The sequence below is a fragment of the Microtus oregoni genome, unplaced genomic scaffold (genome assembly GCF_018167655.1).
Source record: "Microtus oregoni isolate MIOR12 unplaced genomic scaffold, Mior012 000003F_ref0000135, whole genome shotgun sequence".
Classification (NCBI taxonomy): domain Eukaryota; kingdom Metazoa; phylum Chordata; class Mammalia; order Rodentia; family Cricetidae; genus Microtus; species Microtus oregoni.
Genome location: NW_024543062.1, coordinates 19,949,829 through 19,970,037, shown reverse-complemented (window position 1 = coordinate 19,970,037; position 20,209 = coordinate 19,949,829). Strand labels below are relative to the sequence as shown.

Here is a 20,209-nt window from a genome sequence, read left to right as displayed (position 1 = left end):
GTGTGGAATCATTCACTTTCAAACCCTTTCTACTCTGAACTACCACTTGGCTTTTTTAATCACCCAACTCATTTTAACAGTCATACAACCCCACAAAGAAGCCGCCCCCTTACAATAAGCACACACAAACAAAACCCCACCTTTCTGATGTCAGTGCAAACAGAAGGCAGACACCCTGGGAAAATAAAGTGCCTCCCTTTCAAAATGGGGGGTGGTGGCAGCTGGAGAGATAGTCCATCAGGTACGAGCCTGAGGACTGGGTTCAGATCCCTCATGCCCATGTAGGAGCCCAGTGTGTCCAGTGCTGGGGACGGGGTGGGGGGAGACAGGCTAACCCTGGAGCTCACTGGCCAGCTAGGCCAGCCAATAGGTGAGCTCCACATTCAATGAGAGACCTTGTCTCAAAAGATAAGAGAGACCCCTGATTGTTGGCTTCCACCAGTGCGCATGCAAACACACACACACGACACACACAAACACACACACACGACACACCAAAAAAACAAAAAACCTGTCTGAGATGAGGAGACCCATGAAGAAATGAACTCTACAAGAAGAAAACAGATATAAGCTCCCTCTGCCCATGCAAGGCTTACAGAGATGCAAGACTTCCTGAAGCCCTGCTGGCTAGGGCCAGGTCGGAAGCTTGAGTTTCCAGTGATACTTGTCAGGCCAAAGATGGATGCCCCCACATTGCAGAGGAACTCTAGGTGACTGTCCAGGCAGCCAGCTGTTTCTGTCATTTCGCAGTTTTTGGAAGTCACTTGCTCACACTTCCTGCTTACTCAGTTAATATTATTTCCTTCTCGGGTCTCTGAGGGAGTTGAAGACTAGAGGGTTATAGCTTCCCTTGTTTACCAGATGCAGAAAGCAAATTATGATAGAAAGTAAATTCGGTACAAGACTTTGGACTCACAAGATAGCATAGATATGGAGTATTTTCTCTGAATTTGTCAAATGCAAATGAACTAGACATTATTGATGCATTTATTGCCTATGTATTATATTTATTGTGTATAGTTTTTTCTTATATTAGTTACAGCCTTTTTTATTTTAGACAAAAAGGGTAAATGTGGTGATATTTCATTTGTATTTTAATAAATAAAGTTGGTCTGAAGATTAGAGAGTAAAACAGCCGCACTGATCAGCCATACAGACCAGGCAGTGGTGACACACACCTTTAATCCCAGTTGCCACACCAGTTTGCCACAGAAACTGGGTGGTAGTGGTGCACGCCTTTCATCCCAGAGCTAGAGAGGAATATAAAACAGGAGGAGGCAGGTTTAAGCCAACCAGGTCTGGCCCCCTTGTCTATAGTTTTAACTGTGTCTCCCTAAGGCAGACGAGTCTGTCCCCATTTCCTAACTTTCTTTGGGAGTGGGGGCAGATTTTGAGACGGGGTTTCTCTGTGTAACTTTGGAGCCTGTCCGGGATCTCGCTCTGAAGACCAGGCTGGCCTCGAACTCACAGAACTGCCTGCTTCTTAACTGTGCTAGGATTAAAGGCCTGTGTGTGCCTCTACCACCCAGACTGGCAGTCTCTAACTCCCTCTTTACACACAAGACGACCTCAGCACGATAAACCAAATGACACCGCTGAACTACATGAGCCAATATGAACAAATGAATGGAAATTCTCTTTATTTGGTTTTTTTTAAAATATTTATTTATTTATTATGTACACAATATTCTGTCTTTGTGTATGTCTGCAGACCAGAAGAGGGCACCAGACCTCATTACAGATGGGTGTGAGCCACCATGTGGTTGCCAGGAATTGAACTCAGGACCTTTGGAAGAGCAGGCAATGCTCTTAACCACTGAGCCATCTCTCCAGCCCCTCTTTATTTGGTTTTTAAGAGACAGGGTTTCTCTGTGTAGCTCTGGCTGTCCTGGAACTTGCTCTGCAGACCAAGCTGGTCCTGAACTCTGAGATCCGTCAGCCTCTGCCTCCAGAGTGCTGGGATTAAAGGTGTGTGCTGCCACCATTCCGCTTGAAAATTCTTAACAGTACTGGAAGTCTGTCAGTTGATGCAAGCCCAGTGACTTGAAGGTCACAACCTGAGTGGACTCTGACCACTTTCTACAGGCTTAGTGTATGTACAAGGTGTGCAATCTTGCTGTATTTAACACACACGCACGTTACTGGGCAGTAAGCAGAAATCTGACAGACATGACACTTTCCACCACCTTTGTTCATGCGACTCCTAGGTCCCCACTGTCCTGCCCATCCCCTACCAATCTTGGTGGTGGCTGCCTTTATCTAAACTGTGTAGCCCACTCCAAACCAGACCCTCACCATCTACGCTCTTTTCTATTGACATAGCTGTGACCACAACCCACCACAGCGGAGGGAGCTGGCTCAGCAAGAAGTGAAAGGCAAGACGGATGATGTTTTCCTGGCACAGCATGCCAGGCTTCTGGCCCCTAGACTGTGCCACAGGCATTCCTGCTGTGAGACTACAGTGCTGTGGTGTGGTGACCTGTTTCAGCAGCCACAGGGCACTAGCCCAGTGCTGGCGTCTTCTGCTGTCCACGAGGTGTACCCTCATGCCTGCTCTGTTCCTCGAAGTCACCAAAGATGGAAGGAGTCACAGCAGGTCAACCAGGCCCTCTCCCTCATGCTGTCCTTCCTCCCAAACTGTCCAGACTTGTTCCCAGCACTCCCCTTTCCCATGGGGCTCCCTCCACCCATGTGCCTGTGTCTGGCCAGAAGCCTGCTTTCCCTATGCAGTCACCCATCTGATGAGGACACTCAGCCCCTTCTGAACAGAACTATAAGCCCCGTGTGGTGCGTCCTGTATGATCCCGACATTCCAGATACAGGAGGATAGCTGCAAGTTCAAAGCCAGCCAGAGCTACAAAGCTAGACCCTGTCTTAAAGCAGGAAAACTAAAAAGCACAGAAGCACATTCGTGTAGCACAGCAACACACATACACACATGCATGCACACACACGTGCAGGCACACGCATATACACATACAGCCACCATCTCCTCTGAGGGGTGGAGTCTCTGTCTACCTAGTTTTGCTGGCATTACAGACTACCATTAGCTTGTTATCACGGCATTTGGAGACCACCTGTTGTCCTGCTCTGCCACAGCAACCAGCACAGCTAGAAATAAAGGGAAAGTAAGATCATGACAACTGCCAAGACAGACTCCAGTGCACCAGACACTTCAGACACGGGGGGCTCCCCACTTACAAGGCTCACCAGGCATGTGAAAGCCGAGGTACCATGACAGCCCCGAGTCCACTGTAATTTACCCATTTATTTAAAAACCAGAAGTTTCACAGGGTCCCAGCCACGAGCAAAGAAGTAGGCAAATAATGACACTGAGCGGAGAACCAGCCTCCTACAGGGATGGCATCCTTACTGGTTGCCTTTTGGAGCTGTCAGTTTTGTTTTTTTTTCTTTCAATTCCTGTCTTTTTATTTATTCATACACAACTACTTGTCTTCCGGCTTGTTGAAGCAGTAAGTCAGACAGCACTTGCCACAATAATGTCTGTCAAAGTGACTGGCCATGAAAACTCCAGCACCACATTCATCAGAAGGACACTCCCGACGAAGACGGCTAATTTTGCCATTTTCATCCACCTTATAGTACTTCAGTACAGCCAGCTTCACCTTCTTCCTCTTATGCTTGTTTTTCTTGGGGGTGGTGTAAGACTTCTTCTTCCTTTTCTTAGCACCACCACGAAGTCTCAACACCAAATGAAGGGTGGACTCCTTTTGGATGTTGTAGTCAGACAAAGTACGGCCATCTTCCAGCTGCTTGCCAGCGAAGATCAGCCTCTGCTGATCAGGAGGAATTCCTTCCTTATCCTGGATCTTGGCCTTGACATTTTCTATAGTGTCCGAGGGTTCAACCTCGAGCGTGATGGTTTTCCCCGTAAGGGTCTTCACGAAAATCTGCATCCTGGCGGCGCTGCCACCACAGATGGCGGATCGGAAAGCTGGAGCTGTCAGTTTGAGAAGGGGAACATAGGAAGGATTGGAGGGAGGGTGGAGGGGAAAGTATTTTTAAAAACACAAGCAGATGCTCATCCTGGTCAGTCACAGCGTGTTCTAACAGAGTAACTGGCCATTCATTCACTAGTTCATTCTCTCGTTTGTTCCAGAGACACAGAGGATGCACATCTAAGAGCCAACGATGATCTGGGAGCAGCCCAGACCTCCAGGGTCTCATGATCAAGATCATCTGTGTGCATAAGGTTGCCCAGATCCAGGCATGCATCCTGCCACTAGCAGCGTGGGCCTTCCTTCGTACAAGAGCGCAGTGTCCAAGTGAAAGCCTTGGAATATGTGACCACGGAGATTTCGGTGTTAACTGAAAACTTCACTGTGCCCACATTTCAGCATGCGCTAACACCTGGGTTCTGGGCCCTGCTGTGACGCTGGTGGAGGTTTTGGCTAGGTGTGTTTTCTGCACGGCTCTGCCAGGAAAAATGGAGACGTACGTTCACTACCATCCACTTCCATGTTCTAACAGTCACCTAGTATCCACCCCCACTGCAGTCTAACTGGTTTATGTCCATGCGCAAAGCAGCTACAGGATGGCACAGGCGCGTAAGCCTATTCCAGGTCCTACCAACACTTCAGCCCCCTTTCGTTCATGTAAAAGGGCTGGACACAGAACCAGTCTTGCCCATACTGGAGGACCCATCTACACTGGGTCACCCACAGCTTTTACCTTTAAGGTATTTTAAACCAGTACCCTGTCATTCATCCTTAAAAACGTGGTGGGTGCTGGGTGTGGTGGCACTCGGGAAACACATTGAGCAAGAACTCTGTAGCCCTAACTACAATGCCACAATCACTCTCTAAAACCGACGATTCTATATCATTCACCACCTACAAATCTTGACCGAATTCTGTAGAACTTTTTGCCTTACTTGATCACGTGAAACACAACTTACATAGGAACAACATATTTTCCTCCCCTTTCACCTTTTGTTTTTTTTTTTTGTTTGTTTGTTTGTTTGTTTTTCGAGACAGGGTTTCTCTGTGGTTTTGGAGCCTGTCCTGGAACTAGCTCTTGTAGACCAGGCTGGTCTCGAACTCACAGAGATCCGCCTGCCTCTGCCTCCCAAGTGCTGGGATTAAAGGCGTGCGCCACCACCGCCCGGCCCCTTTCACCTTTAGAAAACCAACTTTTGAACTAAATGTAGTGGCTTATACCTGTTATCCCAGCACTCGGAGGCTGAGACAGGAGGATGGCTGAAAGTCTGTTGCTGGATTACAGTGTAAAGCTTTTTTGTTTCGAGACAGGATTTCTGTGTAGCCCTAGCTGTCCTGGAACTCACTCTGTAGACCAGGCTGGCCTCGAGCTCAGAGATCAGCCTGCCTTTGCCTCTACGCTGGGATTAAAGGCGTGCACCTCCATGGCCGCCAGGCCAATGCAAGGCTCTTGTCTCAAAAGACCAGAAGAAACAAAACCAAATGAAACCAACTTCTGGGAGGGAGTTAGCCTCTATATAACACCCTAAAACTGTCCAATTAATTAGCAAGGTCATCATCAGAGAACAATGCCTCATCTGACCTTGGCCACTTTCGAGAAATGTAAAGCTCTCTGTAACAGGATGACAAGAGCCAAGCCTCAGCTCATTGTAGGCCTAAGCCTGTGTCGAGCGCGTGTGCTCTGCAGGTTAGCTGTAACTCCTTCACCAGGCTCCTCTGACCTACCTCAGCCATTCATCTGAATGCCAATCACCCAGTGGCGGGCCTGACGCCGTGGGTTTCTCTTCAACTGTGCATATTCATGTGTGTCCATGTGTGGTACGAGTGAGAGCTGATGCTGGCGCAGGAGTTGCAGCTGGGCCAAACGCAGGCCTTCTGCAAGGAGCTGTGTGTGCTCTTAACCGCTATGTCATCTCTCCAGCCACATGAGGCCATTATTTCTATATTACATATGTGTGCATGCGCGTATGCACATGAGTGAAGTCGGAAGACAACTAATGAGAGTTGGTTCTCTGCTTCTATCATCAAACGCAGGTGGTCATAATACTTGGAGACAGTCACTTTACCCTCTGAGAGACCTTGCTGGTCCTATAGAAAGCTCAACTTCCTCTCCCGTTCAGAAGGAGTTAAGCTACCCAATGACAGGTGCCAGTCCGCACTGACCTTGGGTTTTGAGGAGGCTGGGACCTGCTGCAGTAGTCTGAGGACAGTCATGTCAACACATGTTCTCTCTCTTCACTCAGAGGGCCCGAGCAGAGTCAGGCTGCTCAGCTCTGAGGGCACAGAAACACAGCGGAAGAGCTGCAGAACACAGTGAAACCGTCCTAAAATACGACTGTCCCGGGGGCTGTGTGAAACCAGCTCCAAGACACGGCCCACTCAGGAAGTCACTCACCAGCTGCTTATCAAAAGCTCCACCAACTTGGCTGAGAACCAAGGGTTTCTGGGTGGTGGTGGCGCACACATTTAATCCCAGCACTCAGGAAGCAGAAGCAGGCGGATCTCTGTGAGTTTAAGGCCAGCCTGGTCCACACAGTGAATTCCAATACAGTCAGAGCTACATAGTGAAACCCTGTCTCAAAAAAGAAAAAACCACATTAAAGGATCAGAGATTTCTAATCACATTTTTCTTTCTTTCTTTTTTTTTTTTTTTTTTTTTTGGTTTTTGGAGATAGGGTTTCTCTATGTAGCTTTGGAGCCTGTCCTCGTTCTGTAGACCAGGCTGGCCTCGAACTCACAAAGATCCGCCTGCCTCTGCCTCCCGAGTGCTGGGATTAAAGGCGTGCGCCACCACTGCCCGGCTCCACTTTACTTTACTTTTCTTTTCTTTCTTTCTTTTTTAAAAAAAAAAAAAAGACATCAAATACCTTCTTGCTGGGGTGGAAGCTGCTTTCTCAGAAAGGAGCAGCCAATGACCACTAAACTCAGTCTCCTGTTCATCTGCATGGAGCTGTCATTGTGGCTAAAGTTAGGAAGGCACTGACTTGAACAAGAGCTCACAGAAATGCAAATGTCGAGGCTTGGAAGTAATCGGGCCAGTTCCAGAGAAGAAATAAAGTCGACTCTGGGCCACACAGTTCGCCAGTGCCCTCGTTCTGGCAGGACGACATACCAGGGCTTGGCATTTCCTGGAAGGCTCATTTCCTAATATTCAGATAAAAGTAAGCAAGCCCTCGAGACTTGGAATTACGTGGGTACTGCGTGAGGAACAATGAACCGTGACAGGCCTGAGTGGCTGATAGTGGCTCCGCTTTGACATGACCTGACTGGAGCCACCTGCTTTACGGTAACTCCGACCCGTGCGGAGGCAGGAAGGAAGGAATGACAACAGAGGACAGGAAGGCAGGATGGACCACCCACACTGACTACCTCCCCTTGTCCCTGGCGTCCCCTAAAATCTGTGTCTGTGTGTGTGTGCACGCGCGCTTTCCCAAAGCACTAAATCCCAACTTCTGCTCTAAGCCTAGGAATTCTGTACATAATCAGAACCAGTTAGCTGTTAGTTAACTAGGCATCCTGGTTAGAGCACTGTCATAAACATCTCAGCTGTTCTGAGACAGCTCTCACTATGTAGTCCAGTGGTCTCATACCCCTAACCCTCCCTTCCCCCGCCTCAAGAGCACTGGCTAACCATTTTAAAGGCAGAAATGTGCCCTTCCCCCCCACTTACGACAAAGGTCTTTCTTTGTATGTGTGCAGGTGCACGTGTGTATGCACAAGTGTGTGGAAGCCAGAGAACATGGTAGGAGTTAATTCTTCAAGCGCCATCCACTTTATTGACTAACTTTTAGACAAGTTTCTCATGGGATACCCAGTGCCCTGCCAGCATACTACCCGCCACACTTATAGGAGTTTGGGTTTTACACATGGCTTCTGGGGACAGAACGCAGCTCTTCAAACACTACCCGGAGCCATCTCCCTAGCTTTGGTTTTCATGAAACAAAGATTCCATTTTCTTTTTTAAATCTATTTTTTTAAAGATTTTTATTGGGCTCTACATTTTTCTCTGCTCACCTCCCTGCCTCTCCCCCTCCTTCAATCCTTCCCGAAGGTCCCCATGCTCCCAATTTACTCAGGAGATCTTGTCTTTTTCTACTTTCTACTTCCCATGTAGATTATATCTATGTAAGTCTCTCTTAATGTCTGCATTGTTGTCTAAGGTCTCTGGGATTGTAGTTTGTAGGCTGGGGATCCACTTTCAAAGATTTATTTATTTGGTATGTATGTGCACCACATGCATGCCTAGTGCCCAGAGAGGCCAGAAGAAGGCACTGGATCCCCTGGAACTCGAGTTACAGATGGTTGTGAGCTGTCATGTGGGTGCTTCGAACTGAACCCAGGTCCTCTATGAGAAAAGTGAGTGCTCTGGCCACAGAGCAAAGCATCTCTCCAGCCTCCACTTCCTTTTTACATGGTCTCATCCTTCCACGGAGCAAACTCAGGCACCGGACAAGCGCCACAAGAGCGGAATCCTGGAATTCTTTTTTTTTTTTTTTTTTTTTTTGATTTTTCGAGACAGGGTTTCTCCGTAGCTTTTGGTTCCTGTCCTGGAACTAGCTCTTGTAGATCAGGCTGGCCTCGAACTCACAGAGATCCGCCTGCCTCTGCCTCCTCCCGAGTGCTGGGATTAAAGGCATGCGCCACCACCGCCCGGCTACTGGAATTCTTTGATTTGCTCTTGGTGTAACACACACCTCAATCAATAGTGAGGTTCTGGGTTTTTTGTTTTGTTTTCCTGGTAAAATACTTTGTATCCGCACTTTCTAAAGCACACTGTTTGGTCTTCATGGAAGCTGCCCTTCCTCCTTCCACTCACAGTTCATCAGCGGAAGAATTCTGCAGAATTACTAAGCAAATAAACCCGGAACAGAGAGGTCTGGCAGCAAACACAGTTGGCCCTTGGTTCGCATGTGGCTGCTCTGAGAGCGGCACAAACACCAGGCTCACCATGAGGAGCAAAGGCTGTCACTTTTTTTTAAAAGCATAATAGAACATTTAATTCCACATTTAATTCGCATCAACCATCAGACGCTGTGATATTGGCCACTTCCGCTGGTTGGCAGGAGGCTCTCCCACCAGTGGCTCCCACGGCTTCCACTGCAGCACCTTCCTTGCCAGACTTAGTTCATTTTCAGCCTGAAGAATCACCCTGAAGCCGGGCGGTGGTGGAGCATGCCTTTAATCCTTTAATCCCAGCACTCGGGAGGTAGAGAGGCAGGCGGATCTCTGAGTTCGAGACCAGCCTGGTCTACAAGAGCTAGTTCCAGGACAGGCTCCAAAGCTACAGAGAAACCCTGTCTCAAAAAACAAAAAACAAACAAAAAAGAATCACCCTGACGCAAGTTCTTCATTTTTTAGCATCTGCTCCGCCTTGACCATCCCCAGCTTCTCACTGGCCATCTGCTCTGTGCATTTCTGTTGGCTGCACATTTAGGGACTGCTTCAGAACATCAAGAATCTTTGTACACAGCGTGTGGAGTGTCGCACACAGCCAACCCCACCAGGCTAGGGGTCTTCTTCAGCACAGCCGCCATCACAGCACCCCAAGACTGTCACTTTTAATTTATGTAGACAGGGTCTCTTTACATAACTCTGGCTGTCCTAGAACTCACTATGTAGGCCAGGCTGGCCTCAAACTCACAGAGATCCTCCTGTCTCTGCCTCGTGAGTACTGGGATTAAAAGGCGTGTGTCACCTCTGCCAAGTTACTTCTGTGGTAATTTAAAAATGAAGACTCTCCTCTCCCCAGTCCACCCTCTAAAAAAATTCAGCTTACTAAAATTCCTAAACCCCAACTTTTTCATTTTTTCCCCTTTGTGGGGGATAGATCTCCCCATGTTGCCCAGAGTGGTCTTAAATTCATAGGCTCAAGTGACCCTCCTCTCTCAGCTCCTCCAGTAGCTGGAACTAAGAGGGCATGCCACGGCTCACCCTGGAACCTGGGTTTTCTTAGTGGTTTCTGTTCAGGACCAACCACCAAAGCACCCAGGTCTTGGTTTTCTATTTCCTTTTACCCACAACTTCAAGAGATTCATGTCTTTTTAGCTTAGTCTCTGTTTAGATGAAGGCTTCATTCTAGTCCCTGGCATCCCAAAGAGTCTGGAATATTCGGTTGGAGACTCTGCTCCAAGCCCCCTCCCCCTGGAGCTGCCTCAGTCCATACTCTGCCCCTAAGAAAGCCCGTCAAATGAAGACGCCTCCCCAGAGACGCTCAAGACTCCTACAGGGTATTTAAACTGCCCCCGCCCTGCAGAACAAACACGTGTTCCCCTCCACTTCCCCTGGGGCCACCCAGGAATGCTGTGCTCGGAATAAACCTGGATTTATTATTACACCAGCAGTGGCGGATTCCCATTAACCAGGAACTAAACTTAACACAGTCTCTATAAAGCGCAAATAAGAACACAGCCTCCCCTCCTAGGTTGTGCTGGTTCAGACTGTGGACGACTTTGCTCTTTCTGTATCCTGACCTTTCTAACCCTGAACTGTGTAATGAACTTTACTCTCATGACTTGGATTACTCTCACTTTGGTATAGATGAGAAAATCCTACTCTAATCAAGAGTTTGAGGTTTTCCCTTTTTGTAGGTGGTTTAAAGAAGAGCCAAAAGAGAAACTACTGCTCTCTAGATTATTCTACATAAGTTTCTTAACAAAAATCTAGTTATTTCATATAGAGAACCAGATGCCCAAGGCTGCCCTGACTTTCCATCGCTATAACAGAACACCCGCGTTAATCAGCTTATACAGTGCTCTTAGCTGTTCACACTTGTGTGTTTCTAGGCCCTAACAGGGCCTACCCACTGCCTCTGTGGTGGAGGACCAGATGGCAATGGCAGGGAGCAGGGGCGGGGTGAGGGTGGGGAAACAAGACACAGACACAAAAAATAATAAAATAAGTGTTCTTAACTGAGCCATCACCTAAGTCCCAAGACTAACCCATTGTAAAGAAAAAGAAAAAAAAGGCTAAATTCCACTTAACAGAATTCAAAGATGTGTTAATTACATAAATCATGCTGTGGGGACTGGTGGTAGCAAGCCTGATGGCCTGACTGGCCATCCCTGGACCCCCACAGACAGGGCAGAATCGTTCTGAGGGTGTGACCCAGCCTGTCTGTCACTGAGCGTTTGATGGGCTGGATCAGAAAGAACAAACACAAGCTACTTCCCTCCTGAAACAGAGCACAAACTCACAGGGCCCTTCCTTCCCACCACAGAACTCATCAGTGACACCCTGCCATCTACTGTGCTCCTCTGATATCCCAGGGCCCTTGGGACAGCAGCAGATGGCATCTGTCCCACAGGAGGCTCTAGGAGTCCACTACGATCAGGAAATCAGAACACTGCACATAGGTGCACAGCCTCCCAACCCCCCAATGTGCCCCCCACTCCCACCCCCTAGCCAAAATGAACAAAGCAGCCCCTCCCCAGATCATTAGCCACCATTTCCCCAACTCTATTTGCTGAGAGCTGTATAATCACCACCAAGAATTAAGATCCCAGGAATTAATGCCCCGAGGGGAAATGTTTGCTCCAGCAGCCCGCGGTGTTGACTACAGAGGCCTTTTCAGTTCTCTTATCATCAGGTACTGGAAAGCTCAGACAGCCTCTTATTTCATCCTCAGAATAACTAAATAGGATTCCCTTTTTCCTTTTCTTTCTCAGGCTGGAAGCAATCTCCCTATATAGCTGAGGATTGTCTTGAATGCCTGATCCTCCTGCCTCCGAGCTCCTAAGTGCCAGGACCACACAGAGCCTCCACACTCTATCTGGTGCTGGGGATTAAATGCGTGAGTCTGAACTACAGCTCCCTTTCTTTTGTTAAATAAAGGTCTCAACCATGTCACCCTGTCTAGCCTTAATTCATGCCCCTACCTGAGCTTCCCACATGGCCCCGATTTAGGGTGCTATTGTTGATACTACCACCATGCTGACAGTGGGGAAGATAGCACTTGGGAAACTTGCCCCAAAGTTTTCTTGCATCCCAAATCTTGTCTTAGTCTATCCCTTCCTACACCAATGGCAGCTACACCTGCAGTCCTAATACTCCTGAAGTTGAGGCAGGAAGGGCACCTGTTTGAGGCCAGCCTGGGCTACATAGCAAGATGCTGTCATTTTCCCCATCGCCACCAAAAAGCAAATACATACATAAATACATATGATTGACTTTCCACTTTTTGTAGTTTTTATAACTTATGCTGCCTTTTATTCCTGTCATTTTCTTGCTGAACACACACACAATCTATTAGCTTTCCACTATATCCCACTATAATGTGTGACTGGCAGACACATAATACCGATTCACTATAATTCCATCTGGGCAAAACAAGCCCCAGCTGGCTCTGCTGGGAATGCGGTCTCCGGGCCCAAAGTCCACTATTTTGGCAGCTCAAGGTTCCATTTTATCTTTCAGCCTCCTAACTGATCTCCATGCTCCCTAACCTTACCCCCTCCAGTTCACCCCCACACTCCCACGTGCACACCAGAATCATCTACATAAATGTCAAGGGCAGCCAACTGTAACACACCCTGGCTTAAACCCGCAGTGGCTCTCTAGAGGATCAGGCCAAGCTCCTTACTCTGGTGGCCTAAGGCCATCTGCTGCTGCCAGCTCTCTAGCCAGTTAGTGCCTCACTGCGCTGGCCACTCCTGCAATCTTTGCTCTTGCTGTCCACCCCGAGGCCCTAGAGCCCGCTCCCTCATTACCTTATTACCTGGTTAACTCTGCCTCAACCTCTGAATTACAGCTCCCGAGTCACAGTTCCTCCAGGAAGCATGTCTGTTGACCTTCCCCCATGCCCCAAAGGCTTCCAGGGTTTCCCCAGGCCAGGGTCTGTGGATTTAGCTTCCTGTAAGGGAGTTAAAATACTAGAAGAGGAACACCGGGGGCTGAGGGTCCAGTTTGATGGTGGAGCACCTGGCTCCCATGTGGAAGGCCCTGGGCTCTATCCCTGGCCCCACAAAAGAGAAAAAGGAAGAAAGAAAACTGTGGCTTTTCTAGTTTCACATCCCCAGCACAGCACACAACAGGCTCCCCACAAAGGCTGAGTAAATGAATAAGCCTCCTTGAACTCAGCTATGTCCACACGAATAAAACTGGCTGTCTGTAGGCAAACATTAATTGGCACCCACTGTGTCCCTCCACCGTGCTGGTCACTGGGCTATGAACATGAATAAAATCTCAAGAGGCCATTCGTTAATCCTTGCAGATAACAAAAGCTTTGATCTAAAAGAATTATGTGGCCAGCCAGATGGCTTAGCATGTAGACGTAACAGCAACCTGACATCTGTCCTCTGACCTCCACACAGGCACACATATACATGAAATGCACAGTGTTTTAAGAAAGAAAGAAGTATCAGAGATGGTGGTGCACGCTTTTAGTCTCAGCACTCAGGAGGCAGAGGCAGGAATGGGAGTTTGGGACCAGACTGTCTATGGGTGGTAGTGGCTCACAACTTTAATCCCAGCACTCAGGAGGCAGAGGCAGGAATGGGAGTTTGGGACCAGACTGTCTATGGGTGGTAGTGGCTCACAACTTTAATCCCAGCACTCAGGAGGCAGAGGCAGGAGGATCTCTGTGAATTGGAGGCCAGCCTGGTCTACAAGAGCTTGTTCCAGGACAGGCTCCAAAGCTACAGAGAAACCCTGTCTCAAAAAACAAAACAAAACAAAAAATAAAAGAAAAAAAAAGGACCTCAAAGTCGGCTCAAGACCAAGTTCTTAGCACAAAGGAGATTTATTTGCCCAGAGGGACAAAGAGCGTGGCATAAGAGACAAAGACACAGAGAGGTTAAGAAAGGATGGAAAGAGGAACAAGAAGAGGGGAGAAAAGGGGCGAGGGAGAAGGGAAGGTATATTTGCCTGAGGGACAAGGGACTCTGAACAGAGGAAACTTGGCAGTTTATAAAGGAAAAGGGGGAACACCCCTGCGAGGATGAGGAGTTTAAGTTAATTAGGGTATGTTAAGTTAAATAGGCATATTAATTAGGATAGCCAAAGGGGGTCTGTCTTTTGTTTTTTGTTTTGTTTTGTTTTGTTTTTCGGGACAGGGTTTCTCTATAGCTTTGGAGCCTGTCCTGGAACTAGCTCTTGTAGACCAGGCTGGTCTTGAACTCACAGAGATCCATCTGCCTGTCTCCCAAGTGCTGGGATTAAAGGTGTAAGCCACCATCGCCAGGCTCAAAGGGGGTTTTTCACTGCTGGACTTCAACACTAGAGAGTTCCTGGACAGCCAGGGGTACACAGAGAAACCCTGTCTCAAAAAACAAACAAAAAAACCAAACAATCAGCCAACCAAACAAACCAATGAACGTAATGTAATGGTTTAGTTAGGAAGAGGGAAGGGGAGAGAACAGTAAAAGGCAAAGTCTGTCTGCGATGTATTTGCTATATTCAGGCCTGCTAGAGCCCTTCACTAGAGCCTTGCAAGAGAGTTCAGGCCAACTGAGGTTGCTTAGTGAGAGCCAGTCATGCAACCCAGAGACGACAAAGCCTTCTGAATTTTCATTCTTCCTCCTGAAGAAGTCCTGCAGGGAGCTTTGTCTCCACCTTTGTCCTGGCGGTAAAGACAGTTCTCCCAGGAGATGGCCAAGAGGGAAATGGCCAAATACAACTCTAGTCTCATCAAGTTCTGGGTACCAGTGGCTGCCGAGTCTTTGTGGATAACCCTGCACTGTGCACTTGGCATGAGTCCCCATGACAACGTCCACTACAAATACTGCATTATGGTGTGTTATTATCATTATGGTCCTTATGGACCTCATGAACAACAAGCTGGCCTTCCTTAGCTCTGGACACAGTCACTGCAGGTCAAGTTCCCCTTCAGATCCGTCTGACAAAAGCACAGCAACAGGATGTTGTCAAAATGGGGGTCACTGAATTCCGGGTTCCTCTGTCAGTTATCCGATGGCACCTCCTTGCTCTGACGACACACTAAGTACCTAGTAGTCAGTCATTCAAACCTCCAGCTCCTTTGATGTCCAAGTGCTCAAAGTGGAAATCAGAACCTCACAGAGATGGTTCTGGGGAACTGCAGAGCCACATACACACACCCCTATACTGGAGGAGCCCTGAGGGAGCCCCACATTCCAACAGGATCTCCTCTCCCTTTCCACCTACAGGCGCCCCTCTCCGGCTCAGTCTGGGCCATTCTGCTCATCCTTTAGAGGCCAGGCCACTGCTCACGGTGACACTGATGGGAACACCCTTTTTGTTAGGCATTATGTTGATGCCAGTACAGAATAGGGCCACAGGGAGGTGACCAGCTTATAAGATGGGCATCAGACACCTCTCTCCGGGACAGTCTCCTGACACTGGAGCCCCATCTGGTCTCAATTTGTGAAAATCCACCTGCTTCACTCTACCAATTCAGAAAAGCTCTGACTAAGAAAGGGGTGGCCTCTAGGGAACACTTGTTCTGGGTCACACGAAATCCTAAAAGGCAGGCACCACCACTCTCCCTAAAAGGTGTCACCCAGTCACATGACTCTCACCTACCATCTCCCCATACAACTACACTGATATTTAAAACAGAAAAGTCAGACATGGTGGCTCACATCTTTAATCCCAGCCACCAGGAGACAGAGGCAGGAGGATCTCTGTGAGTTTTAGGCCAGCTAGGCCTACATAGTCAGTCCCAGGACAGCTAAGACTCGGAGTGAAACCCACTGCTGACCCTCAGCAAGTTCGGGTCTTGGTTTCTAAAAAGCCAGGCCCACCAGCAATGACTCAGCCCGGGGCGAGCGTTCCATTTCAAGGAGCCACTGTGACTGGGGCAGGAGCTGCCATCACACGCAGAGTACAGGCCTCAAGGAAGCTGCTTCTTCCAGACAGAGCTCTTTACTTTCCACAGAACTCTGTCTTTTCAGACGCCCAGCACTTCTGTACGCTGGCACTTCCATTCCCACAGGAACAAGGCTGAGGAATCTGAATCCTCTGTGAGGGAGGCCCTAGCTGGCGAGCAGGCAGCATTGCCATTTCCTTAGAAGACACAAGAAGTGACCCAAGGGTGTGCTTGCCTAATCCCCAAGCAACTGCTCCTTTTATGGGAGTGCCTGCCAGTCAACAGGGTTCATGTGGACAGATAAAGACACATTCCACAGGCATGCAGAAATAAGTTCAAGAAAGGAGGCCAGTAAGACGGTTTAGGGCAGTGGCCCTCCACTTTCCTAACCCTGTGACCTTTAATATGGTTCCTCAAATTGTGGTGACCCCCAAACCATAAAACTGTTTTCACTACTGCTCCATAACTGTAATTTTGCTACTGTTAAGAATTATATTGTAAACATCTGTGTTTTCCCATGGTCTTAGGCCACCCCCGTAAAAGGGTCATTCAATCTCCAGAGGGGGTCACAACCCACAGGTTGAGAACCACTGGTTTAAGTGGCAAAGATTCTTGTTGTGCAAGTCTGAGTTCAATCCCTCTTTCCCACAGAGGAAGAAAAGAACTTACTCCTCAAGTTGTTCTCTGACCCCTATCTATACACCAATACCCATCTGTACCCCCCCAAAAAAAGTCAGCCAGGTGTGGGGATGCACGCCTTTCGTCCCAACACTTGGGAGGCAGAAGCAGGCGGATCTGTGGGCCAGCCTGGACACAAACATGCCCCTCCACACCAAAGATGAAAAGGCCAGTAATGGTGTCTGCATTTAAGGAGCCGCAGAACGGACAGGAGAGCCGGAAAAAGAGAAAACACGCGGGCCCAGAGCCTATAGCACCGGCATCATTTTAATGTCCTGAGCTGTGCTAAAACTCGCAGGCTGCAATTAAAATAGTGTATGCGGACACATGCCCACTGCAGTTAAGCCCAAGTGAGTCCTCCAACAAGACACACTTATGGCAGCCACAAAACATCCCTTCAGGCTGGGAGAAGCCTACTCTACAATTTAAAACACTTCCTCCTGCCAGCTGAGAGAGAGAGAGAGAGAGAGAGAGAGAGAGAGAGAGATTGAGATTGATTTCGGATTATGAGACTCTGCTGAGAGTCACTCCCCATGCTTCCTAGAGACACCAAGTCACATGACCCTTGACCCTTCCAACTGTACAAAGATACGATTTTTACTAGGCTAAAGGCAAGTCTGAATTTACTTTAAAGTTTTCTAAATGAGACCCTATTCATCTGTTGGGATGACATCAATTACTCTTTCAAAAAGAGATCCCCAGGTGTTAAGGCGATCTCTCTGTGTGTACTCAGACATGTATGTGCATAGGCACATAGGGCAGCACGGACACTAGAGTGTGGAGGCCAGAGGGAAAGCTCGGTGCCCCTGCCTCAGGTGCAGTCCACCTTGTTCTATCTATGCGACAGCACCTCTCACAGGCCTGCAGTTTGCTGGTGTACTCCAGGGATCCTCCTGTCTCCCCCGTCCTGGGGGAGCCAAATGGATGACAATGGTATTGTCAGCATTCCTGGCTTTTTACATGGGTTCTGGGGACCGAATGCAGGTCTTCCTACCGCTCCGGTTCCAGCCACTACTTGCTACTGAATGTTGAACACTAACCAAAAGTCACCACTCACCTGACCATTACCATCATACAGTCCTTCCCAAGAGCTGTTCAGAGAGGTGCAGTGACCTGCCTACAATCACACAGCACGAAAGCAGCCAAGTCCAGCCCACAGTCTACAATTCCAAAGCCCGATGTTCTTTAACCCTTTTATCATGCACAGACCATTTGCTCAGGAGTTCACAGAATAGTCTCTTGAAACCATCCCCAAATAAATACATGGAATTAAAGGGGTGTGCACCCACCTCCCCAGCTGAAACCTGGAGATTGTAATAGGAGAAAGTCAAATGAATCTAGCAGGATTTTAAATTTTATCTTTGAGTACAAGTATCCTTCCTACCGTAGAACCGTATGAAAACGCTGACTGGCAGACCCCGCCCGAGCAGACCAGAGAGTGACTTCCTACCGTAGAACCATATGGAAACGCTGAGGACTGGCAGACCCCATCCAAGCAGACCAGAGAGTGACTGAAATTACTCAGCAATAGTTGTTTCTGAAGGCGTCATGCTTTTAAAACAAGGAAACCAGGGGTTCTGGTTTTCTAGCTGTTTCCTTGTTTTAATTCCAGCACTCGGGAGGGAGAGGCAAGCAGATCTCTGAGTTTGTGGTCAGCCTGGTCTACAGAGCAAGTTCCAGGATGACGACCAGGGGTGTTACACAGAGAAACCCTGCCCCCCCCCCAAAAAATAAAAACACGCTCCAGGTTTTTAGAGAGGCTAGAGTCACCCACCAGCAGGCTGTTTGACTCACCCCCCACCAATCCCTCCGCTAAACAGCAGTCTATTTTATTAAATGTTCCACCTACAGAGTTCCAGTAGCTGTTCTGGCTGAGGCAGAATAGTCACATATAGCAAAGTTGCAGCCTGCAGGCAGGGTCGCGTGCTGAAAAGCACACCTATCGTGTTATTATTAAAGTAGAGCGCCACTCTGCCCACAGCCAACGAAACGTCTCCCAGAAATGGCAGAGAAGCACATCAAGGGTTGCCGTTTCTTGTGCAGACACAGAATTCTCAATTCAGCCACGAAAGACGGATTTTGTCTCTTATTCTCCAAAATGGAAATTGCCACATGGATACCACAAACTGGGTAAATTACATCTCAGAGCAACGTTCTATGTGCCAAGCTGCAAAGCCCGTGAATACAAGGGGTGTATTAATGGAAAGACTGATACCATCTTACTACAGTGGCCTCTCTGTGGAGGCAGACAATGAACTGTTGAGGGGTTTCCAGGGATTCTGAATGTACAAGACCCCTTGGAAGGGGGCTGGCTGGGTGCTGAACAATCCTTCTTCGGAAAGCCTGCCAAAAGCCCCTTACACCAGCTTCTGGCAGAAGGAGAAGCTAGGCACTGCAGGCCTAGGGAAGCTCAGACTTCCCAGACAAAGGAGGTAGGTGGGCCAGGGATAGCTAGATCAGTCAACCCCAGATTCAGCACTTCAGACTCAGGACCAGTTGGGAGAGAAGCGAAAAGGGAAGTCAGTCACTCAGAGCAAACCACAAGCAAGGTGTGGAGGAAGATAACATGGGCGGGCACATGCCTTCCAGAGGCTGGGCAGGCCCTGGACCATAGCGAGGGGGGGTTCAGCAGTCAGCTCCCAGCCCCCATTTACTCTGTGGCCAGAAGCAATTTCAGGACCCAAAGAGGTGGGCAGACAACCGTGAGGTACAGCCAGCCATGCTAGAACTCCCTCCATCCCTTCTCTCCATGAAGGCCGGGATGCCTGGGGAAAGGGGAGCCTCTTGCTACCCACGGACCGTGCACAGAACAAGCAAAGGAAGGAACTCTTGAGCCAACTCTGCTACGGCCACTTTGACGGGAAGGCGCACTTGGGGAGCCGGCAGCCACGGGGCCCCTTCCCACCTCAACCCTGGCTGTCTGTGGCCTGGAGCCTCTGAACTTCGAGGGCCCCTCTCGGAATATCATCCCAGACTCAGCTACAGACCTCTGCTACCCACACGCCCATCTAAAAACCGTCCGTCAGCTCCGGCTAGTCCCCCGACCCGAGCCGCAAGGACTGGCTCCAGTGCCCCGAAGACTTTCCAAGCTTTCCCTTCGAAGCGTTTAAAATCCGAGCCTAACCTACCTGCCTTGGTGCCCTAAGAGTCCTCGGAAGACTCAGCCGCAGTCCCCTCCACAGCTACCACCCCAATCTCGGAGTCTTCGCTCCCTCTCGCGGCCCCACACACAGCAATGTTCTAGGCACTGATCGCCGTCTCGAGCCGGCCTGGGGCCCTCCGAGCCCCCAATCCTCGCCCCAGGGCCCCGCTCCGGCTGCCAGCGCGCGGTCCGAGCGCCCCCCTCACCCCGTCCCAAGGAGCTCACCTCCTCCATCCCCCGGACCATGTCACCGAGCCGCGCGTCGTCCTCCAGCAGCTCGTGCAGCTGCATGAGCGACAGCCCCGCGAAGCGCGACTCGCTCGCGGCGCCCGCCATCCCGCCACTCGGCCGCCGCCGCCGCTGCCGCCACTCTGGCCGCCGTGCTCCGCCGACCGGAAGCGCCGCCCTCAGGCCCCACCCCCCGCGGGGGGGGCACGTGACGCCAGCGCTGGGTGTGACGTCATCGGCGCGCGAGCGCGTCGCCCGGGTCCGAGGCTTCTGAGAGGGGACTTTGAAGGCTTGTGACAGTACCCACGCATGATGTCACTACGGTGAGCGTGAGTATGTCGTGAGGTCGTAAGATTATTATTTTTTTCACCCCCTCGAGAAAGAAAAGAACAAAGGACTCAAAGGGCAGGCTTCAATCCC

General features: G+C 49.3%; 2 protein-coding genes across 2 annotated transcripts in view; both read right to left on the bottom strand.

The window, feature by feature from the left end:
• The window catches only part of Vps37b (VPS37B subunit of ESCRT-I), a 28,631-nt gene extending 8,660 nt beyond the window's left edge, over positions 1-19,971 (bottom strand). The window contains exon 1 of the mRNA XM_041648919.1: positions 19,787-19,971. Within this exon, the coding sequence (XP_041504853.1) occupies positions 19,787-19,897 (111 nt within the window). The 5' untranslated portion in view covers positions 19,898-19,971. The remainder of the gene's footprint in view (positions 1-19,786) is intronic.
• On the bottom strand, positions 3,412-3,973 carry LOC121446349 (ubiquitin-40S ribosomal protein S27a). The gene has a single exon (XM_041648920.1). It carries the CDS (start codon positions 3,915-3,917, stop codon positions 3,447-3,449), a length of 471 nt encoding a protein of 156 aa, XP_041504854.1. The 5' UTR covers positions 3,918-3,973; the 3' UTR covers positions 3,412-3,446.
• Positions 19,972-20,209: the final 238 nt, after the last annotated feature.